This window comes from Ctenopharyngodon idella, chromosome 5 (genome assembly GCF_019924925.1).
Source record: "Ctenopharyngodon idella isolate HZGC_01 chromosome 5, HZGC01, whole genome shotgun sequence".
Lineage (NCBI taxonomy): Eukaryota > Metazoa > Chordata > Actinopteri > Cypriniformes > Xenocyprididae > Ctenopharyngodon > Ctenopharyngodon idella.
Genome location: NC_067224.1, coordinates 1,449,865 through 1,469,524, shown reverse-complemented (window position 1 = coordinate 1,469,524; position 19,660 = coordinate 1,449,865). Strand labels below are relative to the sequence as shown.

The 19,660-nt window shown below is 36.9% G+C and overlaps 1 protein-coding gene across 1 annotated transcript in view; it reads left to right on the top strand.

The window, feature by feature from the left end:
* brinp1 (bone morphogenetic protein/retinoic acid inducible neural-specific 1) overlaps window positions 1-19,660 on the top strand; it is a 165,863-nt gene that overhangs the window by 111,247 nt on the left and 34,956 nt on the right. The window contains exon 5 of the mRNA XM_051894306.1: window positions 1,924-2,029. Coding sequence (XP_051750266.1) covers window positions 1,924-2,029 — 106 coding nt within the window. The remainder of the gene's footprint in view (window positions 1-1,923; window positions 2,030-19,660) is intronic.

The window sequence follows — 19,660 nt, the reverse complement described above, 5'->3', positions numbered from 1 at the left end:
TGTTCCCTGATAAACACGATCATGTGGCATTGGATTGGCATGAGGATAATTAAATGACAGAGTTTTCTTTTTTAGCTTCGCTATTCTAAAAATAGAGTGATTTCTCATTCTCAATTCTCCTGTGTTTTCCTAACGGGGACAGACGAACGGCTCGTTGTTTTCAGGTGTGTTGTTGTGATGCGCTGTGACGTGTTGTCTGTGTTCACCTGCCCACGGGCGCTAAAGGTCAGACGCGTGCTGCGGTTTTACTGCGGTGTCACTGCAATTAAAGCGACCCTTAGAGTGAGCAGATGTATCTGCACAACAAAATACTTTATTTAGGTCAAAGAACTACTGTAATTCAGACTCTGGAGGCTGCATTAAGATGACAAAATAAATATGAGAAAACACAAAAAGAACTAGTTCTGAGTGCAGATTTAGTTTATATTAGAATACAGAAAGAAAACAAAAAGTCAAGAACTCACTAACTGATACCTTGTTAGGCTGAAGAATATAAGACAAGAAGAACACAAGGGCTATAAATATAGGGGAGCAAATGAACAAACTACAATCATGAAGAGATCAGGAAACAATGCTGCCTTCAGCTCATATATCTCTGATTCAGGTGTTCAGAAAAACAACACAGAAGGAGTCTAAACAGAACAAATGGACAAACTAACAAAAAACAACTTCCTGCGCACCCAAATAACTACATCTAAAATCAAAATTATTAATTTCTTTGACTAATTAGGCATGAGAGCTACCCCTGCTGGTCAAGTTTGATATGTTGTGTGTGGAAAAAGAAAAGGTGGGCATTTGTGGCCTAATGGTTAGAGAGCTGGACTTGTAACCTGAAGGTTGTGGGTTCAAGTCTCAGTACCAGCAGTCACTTTTACCATAGCTTATACTTCTTCTGCCCAAAACTTTGTCATATAAGTCGTCCCACGCAGTTTGTGCTACAGATGAGAATGAGTTTATAGGGAGGTGTGCTATTACTTTTCTAAGCAATATGTCTTACAATTTTCGCCCAGGACCGTTGCAAGTACACTTTATGATCTGACACATCAGGCTAGCAGAGTCTGTATAAAGCAATAGCCACACCCATATATGTAGTAAATATTACAGAAAAAGTGTTGTTTAGTTTTCAATGTGCCGTTTACATAGGTAGAGTGTGACATCTTAAAAATAAATAAATAATGCATTTAAAAATAGATTTCTAGACCCCTTAGTTACAATTTCATTGCTGTTTTCCAAATGAACACTATGAAGTAAAGCACAATTGAAGGAGGAACATCTGTGCTGCACATTTGTTGCTTTTCTTTCAACAAAACTAAAAAATAAATAGTCTACATACATACAAAAAACCATGAGACCCATAAATTCAGTGTGTCCATACTTCATATCAGATTGTGCATTGATATTTATTGAAGCGGGCGCATATGCATAATTAATTTTGCCATCAAACTGTCGTCAAGGTCAGCACTGACCTACAAAAAGTTGCGGGCAAAAACATTTGAGTGAAAGTGAAAAAAGTACAAATTTAAATTACTTAAACTTGGCATGAAATGGAAGTTGTGCTCGTCTTTTCTTTCCTATTGTGGCCTATATCTGAGTGAAACAGCTTCTGGAACAAGAACAAATGTAGGGCGGGGCTTGATTTTGTCTGTGTGGAATTGATTGGATGGTTGTGGTTTGCTATTGGTGGATCTCATGTGAGTGACAGGTTGCCCCGCCCTCATCATCAGAGAAGAGATGAGATGTCACTGAGAGAGGGAGGGGAAGATATTCTTATTCAAGATTACGAGGAACATAAATTTAATTTAATAATATAACGCTTTTATAATAAACAATTCAATATTCCATAGAAAAAAAGATACGGTAATCAGGTAAAATGACTAAAGTGTTTTCCAGCCCTGGACTCATGTGATCTCTGTCTGTCTTCAGGTGACGGAGACACGGACGGGTCCGCTGGGCTGCAGCACGTACGATAATCTGGACTCGGTCAGTTCTGTTCTTCTTCAGAGCCCGGAGAGCAAACTCCATCTGCAAGGTATGTGACTTAGCGTTTTATTCCACTGCAGTCTAGTTTGGTTTGTCTGACTATCTGCACAAGCTCAATCGGGTTGGAAACACCAAAAAAAAAAAAAAAAAATTGGATGAGAATTGAAAATTGATTGAAGACCAGCGGTAGTGCTGAACGAAGAAGGACATGCACGATAAAACGCATTGTAATGAACTTAATTATTGAGAGTGAATTAAGCTCAGATATCTTGCTGTAAACAGCAGTAAGTGTGAACAGCGATCGCAGACTTTTAAGGGTGCTGACAGCTGAGTTTATCACAGACGTTTAGAGATGAAAGACAGGCCGACCGAAAGCCTCCTAAACAGGGTCTACAACACCTTGGATTTGCATAAATGACTGAATCTATCATCAATCCAGCTGCTTGTGTGTCAAATTAAAAGGAGATAAAAAAATAATAATAATAAAAAACCCTGCAGAAATGTTTTTGTTTTCAGCATTTACATATGAAAAAGATTGTTATGTCTTTATAACTCTAGTCTATCAGAAAACACTTTTTTTTGGGATTTTAGTCTGTGCACATCTGCTGTATTGACACATGTTTCAGAGAAGAAGAACACAGTTGCACAGCTGCGACGAGATGCGCCTGCAGAGAAAATAAATGTGCGTGATCTGTCTGGCTGATAATACTAGAGGTTACAGCGAGATGTGCTCTCCAGTGATGGGGATAACAAGGAATTTAACCAATTCTGATATAGTGCTGTCAATCGATTAAAAAATAAAATAATTAATTGCACATTTTTCTTGTAATTAATTGTGATTAAGGGGAGACACTACAGGCAAAAACACTGCTTTTTCAGGCACCTGTCAATTTTGAGATTTTGCACTTTTTGGCTTTTCATAAAGTGTTTTTTTTTTTTCAGACTGGTGGAAAGAAAACATCCAAAATACACTTTTAAGTGTATATTTTATAGCACTTTATCTATTTGCGTCTATAGATTTCAATTACAGTAAATATCTTTAAAGGCCGTTTTCTCAAAATGAGTCAGAAATCTCCACTTCAGCAGAACTTACATACGCCAAACTTTACAGTTTTATTCCTATCTATATTCTGAAGGTTTTTACAGAGGGATTTGTTGATATATAATTTGCCTGATTTTATACAACATTTTATTTCTAAAAAAAATGATGAAAATATATATATATTTTTTTTTCTAGCTGTTGATAGTATTTTCTGATTTATGGAGTGATAAAAAGAGATATCCAAAATCACCTCTGTAAAAACCTTTGAAATTAATATGTCCAAAAAATTAATTGAGAATTTTGAACCTGACATCATCATTTAATATTCAGATTTTTGTTCTAGAAATGTATGCAAATTAGCGCATATTTAATTAGACAATGCCTCATTTGCATATTTAAACATAACATTTTAGTAAACTAGTAATACAAAAAATGTTTGCAATTTTTAATGTAATCAATCAGCTGGGGTAATATGGTGATATCTATTAGTTATTTTTTATTTTTTTACCTTATTCACCTGGGGTGTCTCGCCTTAATAAAACATTGGAGTTTTTAATATCTTTATATTGTAATAATTTCACAGTTTATTTCCAAATGAATGCAGAAACAACTTAAAGACAGTATATTTTAAATATTTGTTTAATGGCATCTTTTTATGATTGAAGGCCAGCATCACTGATACTAATACTGTACTGATATCTCTATGAAATAGATTTTTTTAAACATTAATTATAGACATTCAACATATTATAACTGAAAGCTATCAATTTCAACATTTATTAAAAAAAAATAACAACTTAAAACAATCTTTACATAAACCCATTATAATAAATGTCATATTTACCTGTGGAAAATATACAGAAAGTTATCAAACACTTTACATTCTTCACTGCATAAATTATAAATTAAATATAGATTAATCCTTATTAAAGCTACAATTTTCTCTGTTACCTTTGATGAACATTAATGACAGACATCACAGCAACTGGTTTATTAGGCTGCTGTCACTTTAAGAGCTGCCACTGCTTATTTTCTCACTCTTTAAGTTCATTTAAGATGTTTTTTAACTCATTTAAGACTGCTCTTATGAGGATATTCGACAAAACTGGCATTTTGTTATAATTCTGTGTGTTATTGTTTGTTAAAGCGTGAAAGAGAACTCGTCTTTCTGTGTGCGTGAGTCGTGTGTGTCAGATGATACAACATTCACAGACAGTGCCTTCTCATTTGTCTTGTGGCACTTCAATGCTTTAAAAGCCTTTTCATGAATAAGAGTGTGATCATACAATGTAACACTAGCCAAATTATGACATAAAAAAAGTGCTGCTTTAATTGTGTTAAATATTTTTAATGTGCTAAACTGAAAAAGTTAATCACATGCGTTAACACATAATTTTGACAGCCCTGATATGTGTGTGTGTATGTCTACATAGCAATATCACACACGTTTTGTAAATATTGTAAATTGTAAATATAGCCTTAATATTAAATTATTAAATTTAACATAGCCTAACTCGATGCTCAGGAACAAGTAATAGATTAATAAGACCAAAGATTGCTCGTTTTATGTACCCAAAATGAATTATATCTCATGTTTAAACACTATAAGAGCCAGCAGCAAATCCCCGAAGCACTGGCCGAGATGAAGCTGTTCACGAGCGCTGAACGGCCGCAGACGGCCTGGAGCTCACATCTCCGAAAACATCTAAATAAATTGTAAAATAGGTGCTATGATTAAATATGAATCACATATTTCAGGTCTAAACAACTACATTCTCACCTAAAAAATTCTTAAAACTACAGTTTGTGGTACAACAAGTGTAGTATTTAAAAAAAAAAAAAATTGCTGGATTTACTCGGCTGCCATGACAGTCGCTTCAAGAACCAGAAAGAACTGTTGTGTGTGTGTGTGTGTGTATATATATATATATATATATATATATATATATATATATATATATATATATATATATATATATATTAGTAAAAGGATTAAAGTAAATGTCCATGAACTTCATGGAAAATGTCTTTTACCTTTTACATTTTTGTATGGACACTTTTTTTTTAGTTTTTATTGGGTACATTTGTTTGTGATTTAGACAGATAAGTTGTCTGTGATTAATTTGTGACTCTTTTACTCAAACATACTAGCTCATAAGAGTCATTTGTTCATGAAATGCTCTACAATGGTCGGTATTGTGTATTTATCTGTTTGAATTTAATTCATTAAATTCAGACTGCAAACTCACTACAACTCATAAAACATCAGTTGTTTATGTGGTGCTGTAGATTCAGCCCCGTCACAGTGTTTCAGTGGATGAAAACACATGCAGAAATGCTCCTCCGTTCACCAGCCGGTGCTCACAGTCACACAGATGTGTCAGGTTTAATTTGAAGTTTGATACAAGTGTCATACTCCTGTTAAATCACATGTATTATTGCTTTTACTCTGATTATAGTCTAGTTAGCTGAAGCGCTCTGCTCTTTTATTCATGCATCTTCCCTTTTGGTTAACTCTCATTTTTTTTGTCATAATCTGAAATATGAATGCTTTTTAGAAGTATCACTAAAACATTTGAGGGTTTGTAATGAAGAGAAGCAGCCGCAAGAAGACCAACTTTATCCATCTTTTATCTGGGCGTCTGATTTTGAAAATTTTCTCTGAAAGCTCTCTGTAGGTAACGGCCTTTGATGCCACACGTCATTACGCTGCATAAAACATCCCGTCGCGCCGCAGCAGAGAGCGGTCATCTGTTCGCTCTTCCTCTGGATAAAAGTCTTGTGCTGTTGCTCTGCCATCAGGTTGTTGTCTTTGAGATGTTTGGAGAAAATGGATTTGATGGCTGTTGATGGAAAGACGAGCAAACATCTCTCGACATCTGCTGATAAAACGGGTCATAAGGTCGCCCGCTTACACATGAGGATACGGAAGCCCATTTATGCCACATGAGAAAAACTAAAATCATGCTTTGGTAAATCATATTTACTACATAGAAAGTCAAAATTATGAGATACTAGATAAGTAAAAATGATGACATACAAAGTCAGAAATATTAGATAATAAGTCATAATTATGAGATAAAAAAAAAAAAAAATCTAAATTAAAAAGTTGAAATTTTGTCAAATTTATCTCATAATTTCAACTTACTGTGTTTGATAAAAGTCATAATGTTTTATGTCATAGTTTTGAATTATTGTGATAATTACATTTTGTCTCACTTTTTTTATCATGATTTTTTTTTCTTTTATGTCAGTTATGACTATCTCATAATTTAGACTTGTCAATTTTGACTTTTTGTCATAATTATTACTTACATATCTCATAATTCTAAGTTTTATGTAATAATTTTACATTTTTGTCATAATTATTACACTTTTCCATGTCATAATTATAACTATCTTATATTTTTGACTCATGTAAGTTTTTACTTTTTTTCATAGTCATGACATTTTGTCATAATTTGTCATAATTATTACATTTTGTCCTGTTTTTTCATAATTTCAACTTTTTCTGTCATAATTTTGGACTTTTTAACTCATAATTTTGACTTTTTATCTCAATTGTCAATTTCAATTGTCATATGTCATAATTTAGACTGTTTGTGTCTTTTATTCTTTTTAAAAAATCTTTTTAAACTTTTAATCTCATAATCTGATTGACCAAATCATGATTTGATGTTGAAGATGGGCTTCCATAGGAAGAGAGCAGCTGACTGATGGGTAAATCTGAAACAAGAAACCGGCATATTAAAAAAAAAAAAAAAAAAAAACAAAACAACAACACACAAACACAATCACAAACTTTTCACAGAAAACAAAATAAATTAACAAAAAGGACTTTATTTCCTTACATCCATAACAAAACAGCTGGACAACGCGCCATGAAATGGAACATTCTTTTTTCCTCAAAATCATCTTTTTTGTCTATTCCATACGCATTTCTTTAGTTATTGTGGTGAAATGCAGAGGTTTAAATATAAATCACCTTCTCCAAACAGTTGTAGAAGGTCAGAATGAAACTGCAAGGTGTTTAAGTTTTGTTTTCACTTCAGTATTTTTCCCTCTAGAGACAAAACAGAGAGTCCGAGAGAACAGCTGTAGAAACTGATTATCAAGCGTTTTCTGAGGACACTCGCAATATGTTTCGTTCTGTTCATCCTCCAACTTTTAGTTTCTCAAAATTGCAACGTCATTGTTCATTTTCATTTCTTCCAGCACTATGTATTTCAGCATAGCCCTATATTCAGAACTGACTGTGCAAATTGTGAGATAAAATGTCACAATTACCTTTTTTAGTTTTTATTCCGTTGCGGAAACAAGTTTCAGAATACAGGAAAACTGAAGTAGTGAATCATCATTTCATAAAGGCAAAAAAAAAAAAAAGGAATGTTGTCAGCATTTTCGACATCATGCTTACTGTATGTGTGAACAGGACCGTCTCTCTCTCTCTCTGAAGCGTTGAATGAAGATGCAGCGTGATTGACACGGACTGAGATTTAACACGCTAACATGAGCGAGACGGCCGCGATCACGTCGTCTGTCGCCTCCCATTAGATAACCTCCTCCTGCGTCTGCATCTCTTAATGAATGAGGAAAGGTCACTTTGAAGGAATTGTTGTCGCCATTAATAAAATTGCCTTGCAATCCTCTGACCGCAGTCTAGCGCAGGTAATAATCCTGATGGGAATACTGAAGGAGGGGAGGTTCCAGCCGTTTGAAGAAATCTGTAAACAAGATGAAGAATCGCCTGTGACTTCATTTCATAAAGCACCTAATCATCATCTACTCACCCTCATGTCATTCTAAACCCAAAAGATGTTTAGAAAATGGGGGTTTGTAAAGTAATTGCTTTCCTCGTATGTAAAAGAGCAGCGTGAACATCCTGCTAAACGTCTGCTTCTGTGCTCGAGAGATGAAAGAGAGTCATACGGGTCATGACGGGTTGACGGGACTTTTACGTTTGGCTGAACGAACCTTTTAAAGGGATGTTTTTGAAGGTCTGAAGATGAAGGTCTTTACAGGTCAGTGGAGTTTAGAGGACTCTTTCTCTCTCCGTACGTCCTGTTTCAGAATAATGAGCTGGTGGCTATTTTAAAAGTTCAGCATTACAGTATTTCAGAAACTGCCTCCAAGGGTTGAGAAGGAAATGTGACATTTTCCGTTTGACACACAGGCTCTCTGACAACTTTGTCTGTGACTGTAAAAGTACATTTTAAAGGGATAGTTCACCCAAAAATGAAAATTTGATGTTTATCTGCTTACCCCCAGGGCATCCAAGGTGTAGGTGACTTTGTTTCTTCAGTAGAACACAAATGATGATTTTTAACTCCAACTGTTGCAGTCTGTCAGTCGTATAATGCATGTCAATGGTAACAAAATCTATAAGAGTAAAAAAAAACATGCACAGACAAATCCAAATTAAACCCCACGGCTCGTGATGACACATTGATGTCCTAAGACGCGAAACGATCGGTTTGTGCGAGAAACTGAACAGTATTTATATCATTATATCATATATACACATACAAAGATCTTGTTCACATACCTCAGTTGGATGTGGAAACACCATAGGCACAGCTGATGGTTTAAGTCGTACGTGATCCTCTCCTGGGTACGTAAAATCATCAGGGGAAAAATGATCTCTGCAGACCCTCTACAACTTTAGTACATTAATGGGTGTGTTGATATCCAGCCGAAGAGCAATCAACCATAACTTCAGGCGAGCAGGCTCAGAAGTTGGGAATATGTGGAAAGTCACCACTCCCGAATGAGTTCGCGCGAGAGAACGTAACCTTTCAGTTTTAAGTCGGTTTGAATAATCCGGATAAGCGCAAGTAAGTACCATTTTGATTAGCCGTCGTACCTACAATGTTTGTGCTCTGTGTAAACAATGAGTGACGTATACGCGTGAGAGATCACTTCTGACGCTTGCGTAAACTACGCCAGAGTACGTACACACCTCACGCACCGGATGCCGTGCGCGCGCTCAAGGCAGTTGGACATAGTGGTGTATTAGAGGTAAAAAATGATATAAATACTGTTTGGTTTCTTGCACAAACCGATCGGTTCATGTTTTAGGACATCAATGTGTCGTCACGAGTCGCAGGGTTTAATTTGGATTTGTCTGTGCATGTTTTTTTGACTCTCATAGATTTTGTTACCATTGACATGCATTATACGACTGACAGACTGCAACGGTTGGAGTTAAAAATCATCATTTGTGTTCTACTGAAGAAACAGTCACCTACATTTTGGATGCCCTGGGGGTAAGCAGATAAACATCAAATTTTCATTTCTGGGTGAACTATCCCTTTAATGTGTCACTGTTATAGTGTTTCATCAAACATACTTCTCTGCTTTTCAAGCAGATTTATGCATTGGTCAGTTCTGGTCCACTAACTGTATTGGTGATCAGCGCTGGAGCGGTTCACTGTTTTCATCACTCTGCTGGTCTGTGTCCGCTGCTTTTTTGGAACCATTTCTGTTGGAGCAAAAATCCGTAATATCATGTCTGAAACGTCAGTTACATCTAAATTAACTGGTTTCATCCAAGCCAAAACTATTATCACTGAATCAATACCAACAAAGCTAATTTTATGGATTAAATCAGGTGGAAATAGCTGTTTAAAGGGGTGGTTGATTATGATTTCACTTGTTTAACTTTAGTTAGTGTGTAATGTTGCTGTTTGATCATAAACAACATCTGCAAAGTTACGACGCTCAAACTTCAATGCAAAGGGAGGTATTTTCTTGTAAAGAATTCTCTGTTTAAGGACTACAACAAACAGCTGGTAGAGACTACAATGAGCTTCTTCCCAGGTTGGTGACATCGCTAACCGTAAAATTTACGTAAACCCCGCCCCCGAGAACACACAACAAAGGGGGCAGATTAACAAGATTAACATGACGACACATGCTAGTGGATGAGTTGAATCAACTCCACAGCAACTACATAAATTTATCCACTAACCATTCAGAAACGTCCAGTTTCATTCTAAAAGTTGTAACTTCTTCCTGAGTCTCTCCATCAGTGTCGACTCCGGTTTGAACGATGTAAGGCTGAACACCGTTACTGACAATCCTCATTTTGGCTGCGTGAGATTCTCCAGCTTTGTTGTTGTTGAACGACTGAAGCGTGAGCCGTTAAAGCTCCGCCCTCTTCTGGAAAGGGGGCCGGGAGCAGCGGCTCATTTGCATTTAAAGGGACACACACAAAAATGATGTGTTTTTGCTCATAAAAGCAGCTGTGAGAACACTGAGAAATTATTTTAACTATTACTTCATTAATTGAACTGCACTATAGTTTGGAATCAGTGAGATTTTTTAAAATGTTTTGAAATGAAGTCTCTTCTGCTCACAAAAGCTGCATTTATTTGATCAAAAATAGTAAAATATTTTTTCAATTCAAAATAGCTGTTTTCTATGTGAATATATATTACAATGTGATTTATATCCAGTGATCAAAGCTGAATTTTCAGCATCATTACTCCAGTCTTCAGTGTCACATGATCATTCAGAAATCTAATATGATGATTTTTTGCTCAAGAAACATTTCTGATTGAAAACAGTTCATGTTTCTGATACATTAATTTTTTTCAGGATTCTCTGATGAATATAAAGTTCAATACAAATCTTTTGAAACATTATACATGTTCTTTACTGTCACGTATGATCAATATAATGTGTCCTTGAAAAACAAAAAAAAAAAATCTTACTAACCTCAAACATTTGAACAGTAAAAAATTTGACTTGAGAAGCACTTTTCAGAGAGTAGTTTATTTTTCTCACTGTAAAATATTTTTCTGCTTGTACTAAATATACTCATTAAACATGCTAATATTCAGCACAACAGCGTGATCGTGTGTGCGATATTGCTCAAATATTTACACAGCTTCCAAATGTTTTACAGCAGAGGCAGATTTACTCACAGTCTTTTTGTTCCTTTCCGTCTTGTTCTCGTTCAGAGAAAGACGCGAGTCGAGTGACTTTGCCTCGGGATATCTGACGGAGCGTGATAATGACATGCTGTTACATTTCCAAGCGCAATAAAATCAACTTTGCCATCGTGTCGACATCACAGACGTGTGCTAATCAGCCGCTCTCGTCTGCTCCTGCAGGATCTTTGATTTTCTTATTTGGAAATGAATGTTAGAGTTCTGTATGTGATGAAATTGCTGTGTTGCTCCGCGGCCACACTGTGCCCATCGTGTTGGTGTCTCGGCCAGATTAGACTGTAATTGTGCCCTGGAACGCAGTCAGAACACGCTGACCTTCAGCCCACGATGCCCCCGGCCAGTCTTTGCTTTATCACTAAAGCGTGAGTTTCACTAGTGTAAATGTTGAAGCTGCTGCTGTCACAAACTGTGACTGAGAAACGCGTATGAGTGAAATGAAATGACAAAACATTGACTCCACAATCTACTAAGTCAGGTTTGAGCAATAATAGTATGATTGAATGCTCAGTTAGACAGTAAAAACACTGAATACTTGACTAGTGGAGAGTCAGTGAGATCTTCTAACTAATAATGTGGGCAAAAATGTTCTTTCTCTGTTCAAAAGTTTCAATCATTCAAAAGTTTTATGTTATGATGACTTTTGCAAGTGAAGGATCATGTGACACTGAAGACTGGAGTAATGATGCTGAAAATTCAGCTTTGATCACAGGAATAAATTACATTTTACTATATATTCACATAGAAAACAGACACTTTAAACTGTAATAATATGTCACTATTTTTACTGTTTTTACTGCATTTATTTTTAGCTTTGGTATTTCAGACAATATAGAGATAGTTTACATTTTTATCATCATAATTACTATTCTTTTTATTATTATAACATTACACATTCAGTGTTCAGCATACAGTACATGGGTCAATTCTGACTGTCAGTGCAAAATCCAAAAATGACACAGTCATGGCACTGTAAAATAACAAAGTTAAATCCCTGTAAAGTTTGTGATTAAAGATGGCATTGTGCAAAAAAAAAAAAAAGATGTATTTAATTCATTTATTGGTTGTAAAGCCATTAATTAGCCCATTTATGGTTGCAATCATACTGTATGTGTCTGAGAAATGCACATTATTCTGAACAAGCCTGCAAAGCGAGTCCTTAAACTAACTTAATGGTTGCCAACTAGATTATGAATGCATGTAGGTTTGTGTTTTGAATTGGACAGGAAAAACATAGAAGGCTGAGCATAATTATTGAATTATTTGAAAAAGATTCTAGTTCCTTTTCAAGCTGTTAATTTTACAACACCTAAAGCAATCTTTCTTACCGTTGACTATATGAGTGCTGTGCATGACGAATACATGTATTGTAGAAATATAGTGCACCGAGATCGAAGCAGACGAATATCACAGACGTTTACCAACGTCTAGCTGAGAATGATAATTTTCCACATGAGAAGCATGACGGATTGATTCAACAATCCACGTTCACTTCGAGGCAGCTTGCTCGGGTTTTCCAGCACGTGCTCTTCTGCGCTCTCTGTTGGACGGTCAAAATGTGGCGTGTGTTAGCGCTATCCCAGAATACCGCAGTCAGTGTGAACGGTATGGCCTGGGGAACTGGATACTCAAACCGCCCGTCCGGTGAATGGAGAGGCCAGAGGAGTGTGAACGGTTGGTGGGAGAGATGATTCCTGAGCTGCAGACCAGCGCAGAATCCCACTGTTGGAGAGCGGAGCCGAGACCCGGTCCAGACCCGCCGGGGGTTTACAGGCCTGGCCTGAGGTCACAGATGGAGTCCAGAGAGCAACTGAGAGCAGCTGTTGCTATGGAGATGCTGAAAATACACATCATTTTACTCAAACGTGAGATTGTTTTGTTTGTGAATGGAAAATTCTTTGGTGCACAGCATATGTTTTTATGATAAATTTTAAAGATAAATGGAAGTCTTTGCTTCCCTATTGTGCCGAATATCTGAATGAAACGTCTTCTGGAACATAAACAAATGTAGGGCGGGGCTTGATTTTGTCCCTGGGGAATTGATTGGATGATTGGATGGTTGTAGTTTGCTATTGGTGGATCTCATGTGAGTGACAGGTTGCCCCGCCATCGTCTTCAGAGAAGAGAAGAGATGAGATGTCGATGAGACGTTCCATCTCAATCATGAATTTAACAAACAAGAACTTTGTCTAATTAGTTAATTAACCTACTTAAAGATATAGGGGAGAGTGGGGTAAGATGAGCCAGTGGGTAAGTTGACCCACCCCCTGTATCTTGGCAACTGTACACTTGTATTGTCACATGACCTGATATTTTAGAACCACCCATCATTTCTGCCAGAATGTGAAAAGCACATGGGAGGAGTGGAAGGAACCCATTTACTTTAAAAACTGTTTATGGATGACATTTTACATGGATATTGGAATGCGAGTGAAGTACACAGCTTAGTTTACATAATAAATAATAGTTTAGCATCCAGATAAATTGAGAATATAGAAACATTTGGATTATTGTCGAATGAGAGAAGTAGGATACGTGAGCCCAACGTCTTTTTCTGTTTCAGTTTCAATTTAAATTAATTTGTTTTGTCTTGACGTTTTTAGGCCTACTTGTTACTTTATGAATACTGTTAAATTTAAAGGATTTGTTGTGTAAAGTGGGGAATTAAAACAGCTTTTAGCTATGTTCATCTGTGTTTATAATGCTTGTAAACATTTCGCTTTATTTAGGCTACCAGTATTTTACTTTATTTCTGGATGTAATAATAAAATGTGACCTATCTTCTTTTTTTTTTTCTTATTGTTTTTAAAACACAGTTTTATATAGAGTGTTTTTTAACGATGGAGGAAACGTTTTAAAATATACTGAACAATTAGAAATTTGAATATTAAACTAGGTTTTAAAAGAGGTAAATTATCTTTTCAATTTCACATGGGTTTGATTCAGATTCAGATTAGATGGTCAGTTTACACCCAGATGTTGCAGCTTACCCATTGACTCGGACCCCTAACCTGGGGTACATTGAGCATCACGAACACTTGCAAACTCAAGCAAATAAGTTTCACATTTCGACACGTTGAAAAGTTCAGGTTTGCTGAACTTCGATACGGATTTGTATCATGTGACCGATACGGAAAGTATTCAGACCCCCTTAAATTTTTCACTCTTTGTTATATTGCAGCCATTTGCTAAAATCATTTAAGTTTTTGCAGATTTATTAAAAAAGAAAAACTGAAATATCACATGGTCCTAAGTTTTCAGACCCTTTGCTCAGTATTTAGTAGAAGCACCCTTTTGATCTAATACAGTCATGAGTCTTTTTGGGAAAGATGCAACAAGTTTTTCACACCTGGATTTGGGGATCCTCTGCCATACCTCCTTGCAGATCCTCTCCAGTTCTGTCAGGTTGGATGGTAAACGCTGGTGGACAGTCATTTTTAGGTCTCTCCAGAGATGCTCAGTTGGGTTTAAGTCAGGGCTCTGGCTGGGCCATTCAAGAACAGTCACGGAGTTGTTGTGAAGCCACTCCTTCGTTGTTTTAGCTGTGTGCTTAGGGTCATTGTCTTGTTGGAAGGTAAACCTTCGGCCCAGTCTGAGGTCCTGAGCACTCTGGAGAAGGTTTTCGTCCAGGATATCCCTGTACTTGACCACATTCATCTTTCCCTTGATCATTTCATCTTTCCCTCGATTGCAACCAGTCGTCCTGTCCCTGCAGCTGAATAACACCCCCACAGCAATGATTTTAGCAAATGGCTGCAATATAACAAAGAGTGAAAAATTTAAGGGGGTCTGAATACTTTCTGTACCCACTGTAGATACATCACATCATGACCTCTTAGATTAATTAAAATAACACAAACTTTAAAGCTGCAGGTTTACAGCATTTCAGGAAAGTGAAGTTGATTGTATATTTTTACGTTGAATTTATGTAAAAAAAAAAAAAAAAAAGATGCCACAGAGCATGTCGTCATATCAGGACAGTTGCAGTGTCTGGAGAAATTCCCCATGTTCAAAATCTAGTGTGACCGTCCCTTAAAGGTGTAGTATGTATTTTTTCAACATCACTGTTTGGAACTTAGTCGGGCCGACACCAACATCAAACGTGTAACCAATCAGCATTAGGGGGCGTATGACGGTCGAGGAGACAGAATGAGCAAGAGGGAGATTTGAAAAAAAAAAAAAAGAAAAAAGAAAAAACACAGAAAGAGAGATGATGCAATACAAAACAGCTCAAAAGAATATAACTGGAATGAAGGTTTATGACTGGGCAAGCACTTTAGGACCAACGTTAATATTAGAAGAGCTTTCCAGCGCTGGAGAGAGCTAAGTGGGAAGGCCTGAAAACAGATGCGGAGGTTGCTTTGATTCCGCTTCACATGTGAGTAACAGCTGCTGTGCTGTTGGCGACTAACAACAAACACTTGTTTGTATTTACTCTTGTGTACTGTACGTTTATTTTTTGTGCTTTCTTGTCGTTCATTCATCATCTGCGCTTTATTTTTCGTGAAGCATTTTGTTGTGCATCAGCTGTGATAAACAGACATCCACTCTCACATTGTGTGTGAAACAGTGAGAGTTGAGCAGGTAAACCACTGCACACTGATGCCCGCTAGAGAATGCGGTGTTTGGCGTCATTGTCAGTGCACTCACCTTGCCTGCCAGCAGCAGACGGGCCGGGGTTCGAGACCGACTCGGAGCAGGGCGGTTAGGATTGGAAGGTGAGTTTTGGAGGCGGAGCAATGAAGAAGCAATGTTTGTGTTGATTTCAAATATCAACAATGTCCAACAGCGTTGTTGAAAAAATTAATATCCCACCTTTAAGGTAGAGCAAATATTGAATGTTTCAAATATTGAAGGGTCTTTCACACCGGGTAAAGTTATAGAAAGTCAGTTATAGGAACTAGTCACCAGGGTGGTCCCCAGAGAACTTCATTTTCCCCTATGGCATTCGCACCGGCATTAGGAACTCCGAACTGTCATAAGCTGTCACCTACGTCTTGCCACTCAGGGATTTTTATTTTGATGGCGCGACATACAGTACATTTATTTTGATGGTGCTGAGAACACCAGAGTCTGAGCACACAATGCTCCCAAGTGCAAAACAAGCTCCGACAGACGCCAACAGACTCCGACAGGGGTAACACACTGATCCGACAAAACCCGGCGAGGTGTCTGTTGTCGTCTGTCGGTGTGAATTGGCCTTAAAGGTTGAGAAGTGCCCGGACTTCGGTGTTGGTCCATCTATCGCTGCTTTCCATGTTTCCATGTTTGTGGAGTAGTTAAAAATTGGCTTTAGACCAATCAACCATAAAGTACCAAAAAGCGGGTACTTCCACCAATAGTTACAGGAACAATGAAAAAGTTCCTCCGGTGCCTCTGTATATTTTTCAGGTCACATAAACACTGAATGAATTCCCTTTTACAAATGGAAAGAACTGCAGATATGCCCAATCCCATTTCCCATTAACACTCTTAATGCATATTGAAACTATTCTTCACAAAATGTAGCTCATAAATGTGATTTGGCAATAAAAGCAGAAGCGCTCTTACACCTGCTGGCAGTGGCCACAGATGCAAATAAATGAGAAACACCACACTGCTGGGATTTTACAAGGCATTATTTTTAAAGCATTGATATATTGATTTTTCCTTTCTTTTTTCCTGTAAAAGTTTCTAGATGAAAGGAAGCTTTATGGCTTTGTTTCCACAGAAGTTATATGTAGTATAGTGTTATGGAAGAGGGAATATGCTGACTTTTTTAATATTGCATAACTTTTGATATTTCAATATCCTTCATACCTTCACCCAGAATAACCATTTTCAGCACGAGTTTATACCTGAAAACAAAAGGCACAGTTCAGGAAGGCACTGAATCATACTAAATTCACAGAATTTGTGGTCCAGATCCACACTAACTCTAATGCCAATTTCACTTGAAAATATTAGTATTATTGGAGATGTTGGTAAAACTGAAATAAATTAAAGCAAATCTTTAAAACATATAAGCAAAGTGTAATTACCTGAACATTTTGTAATCATCAACATCAACAGATTGAAAATGTTCTGTCTTCCTGTGTTGAAACCAATTGATTCATAAGAAAAATAATGTGAAACGATTGATGAAAAGGTTAATGGTTAGTGTATCAATCTTCACAGTGTGATATTGCTTTTCTCACTTAATTTGGAGTAAATAATTGAAGGGAAATCAACTATCAAAGCAGCAGTCAGTGTGTGTTTTTGTTTTTTTATAGAGAAGCTCAAACGACGCCCTTCAAAAGCAGTAAATGAATGCATGTATTTTAGTAGTTTATTTATGACATCAGCAGTTGAACACATTTCACGGCACAGCATGATTGTTCTCATTGAAAATAAATAAACCAATCATGAGCAAAATAAATATTCATACTTGTGAATATGAGTAAAATCGGCTCCGTCTACAACCTACATATGCAGCTCCCTCCTAAGGCGTAATATTATAACTGAAATGGATCTTCATAAGTGACTGATTTGGAAAGCTGTACATGGCCAGAAACACACCCGTCACATGAATAGTGCATGTGAGAATCGACTCATAATTGATTTATTGTATAAGCCACAACAGATGGTTGTGTTTGTATTATAAGATGAGAAAAGTTACACATGCTTGGTTTCCACTTTCTGAGAGTGAAGCTTAGAAAACCTGAGAAAAAAAGACATTTTACATGAAGAAAATGAAGCCTACTTTTTGGACCATTAAGGTTTTTGGACTGTGACATTTTCATAATGACTTCCACAACAACTGGTACTGCAATCAATCAATCAATCAATCAATCAAATCCATCCATCCATCCATCCATCCATCCAACCAACCGACCAACTGAAACTCAAATGTAAAATTGCAACTATGACAGTTTGGTCATAATGGTAAAAAGTCTTCATCATCTTTATGCATAATATATAATACTTTTCTTTGTAAAATTTTGAAGTGAAGGGTGACCAGGACATGAGATTCACGTGTGATTGCTTATTATTCTCCTGGCATTCTTAACTGGTGACATCAATAACTTCAGGATATCGATTTGTATAAAGATGCACCATTTGGGACCAATAAATAACATGAAATCAAGGAGAGGGCATTTCTAAGCAGCTGTAGTTAAAACGAGCCGTTTATCGGTTAATTTGCACCGTATTTTCTCTCCGACAGAAACGAGGCTCTTAAGAGACACACTGTGATGAATCCACGACCGGAAAGAGGAAAGAAAGTTCCTTTTTGTTGCTGCTTGTTTTGTTTCTCTCTTTCATACACACCCGTTCTGTTCTTGCTGGAGCCATAAGCTCATCCTGGAAGATTTATGAATACGTTAGAATAGCCTGAGCCAACAGTTTTCAAAGAAGTGGAGTGAAAATAAATTAAATAGCCCCACAGGCAATTCATCTGCTGCTTGATGGATTACATACTCATCTTCATACTCTCTCTCACTCTCTCACTCCTGCTCTCGCTTTCTTCTGAAGATTGGCAAACATTTGGCAAACAAATGAACAAACACGAAACAACTCAATTAGGACATATGCGCAATGAAGTCTGTCAGTGATGAATTGTGGATGTAAAATATGTCTGGGATGGAGGAGACAACATGATGAAAAATGATTTGTCTTTCGAGGTGACCGGATCAATGTTTCTTTGTTTCTCAGGGAAAGACTGAAAACATGCCCATAGATAGATTCTGGAAAATGTTTATGGTGTCTTGTATGAGGATTTAGGTGTCATATCATGAATTATATATATATATATTATATATATATATATATATATATATATATACTACCGGTCAAAAGTTTGGAATAAGTCTCTTCTGTTCACCAAGGCTGCATTTATTTGCCGTCATTTTATTCACAAACAATCAATTCAATGCTGGATTTGCACAAAAAAAAAAAAAAAAAAAAAAAGATTAACATGACGGCACATGCTAGTGGATGAGTTGAATCAACTCCACAGCAACTACATAAATTTATCCACTAACCATTCAGAAACGTCTAAAAGTTGTAACTTCTTCCTGAGTCTCTCCATCAGTGTCGACTCCGGTTTGAACAATGTAAGGCTGAACACCGTTACTGACAATCCTCATTTTGGCTGCGTGAGATTCTCCAGCTTTGTTGTTGTTGAGCTGTTAAAGCTCCGCCCTCTTCTGGAAAGCGGGTCGGGAGCAGCAGCTCATTTGCATTTAAAGGGACACACACAAAAACGGCGTGTTTTTGCTCACACCCAAATAGGGGCAAATTTGACAAGCTATAATAAATGATCTGTGGGGTATTTTGAGCTGAAACTTCACAGACACATTCTGGAGACACCAGAGACTTATATTACATCTTGTGAAAGGAGCATAATAGGTCCCCTTTAAAATGTAATTTATTCCTGCGATCAGAGCTGAATTTTCAGCATCATTACTCCACTCTTCAGTGTCACATGATTCTTCAGAAATCATTCTAATATGAATGTAGATGCGAACGGAGGAACAGAGGAGCATCGCACGGCACAATATTCAGAGGCTCTGTTGTTCAGTTTGTTAAGCAATACAGATCGAAAGCTCAGTATGACGGACAATCCAATCATGTTTAACTGCGGCGAGAGCGTCGGACTGATGTGGCTCAGTTGTTGAAGATCATTCCCCTTATAAACGCACAGTCACTGGGCATAGCTCTCCTGTAA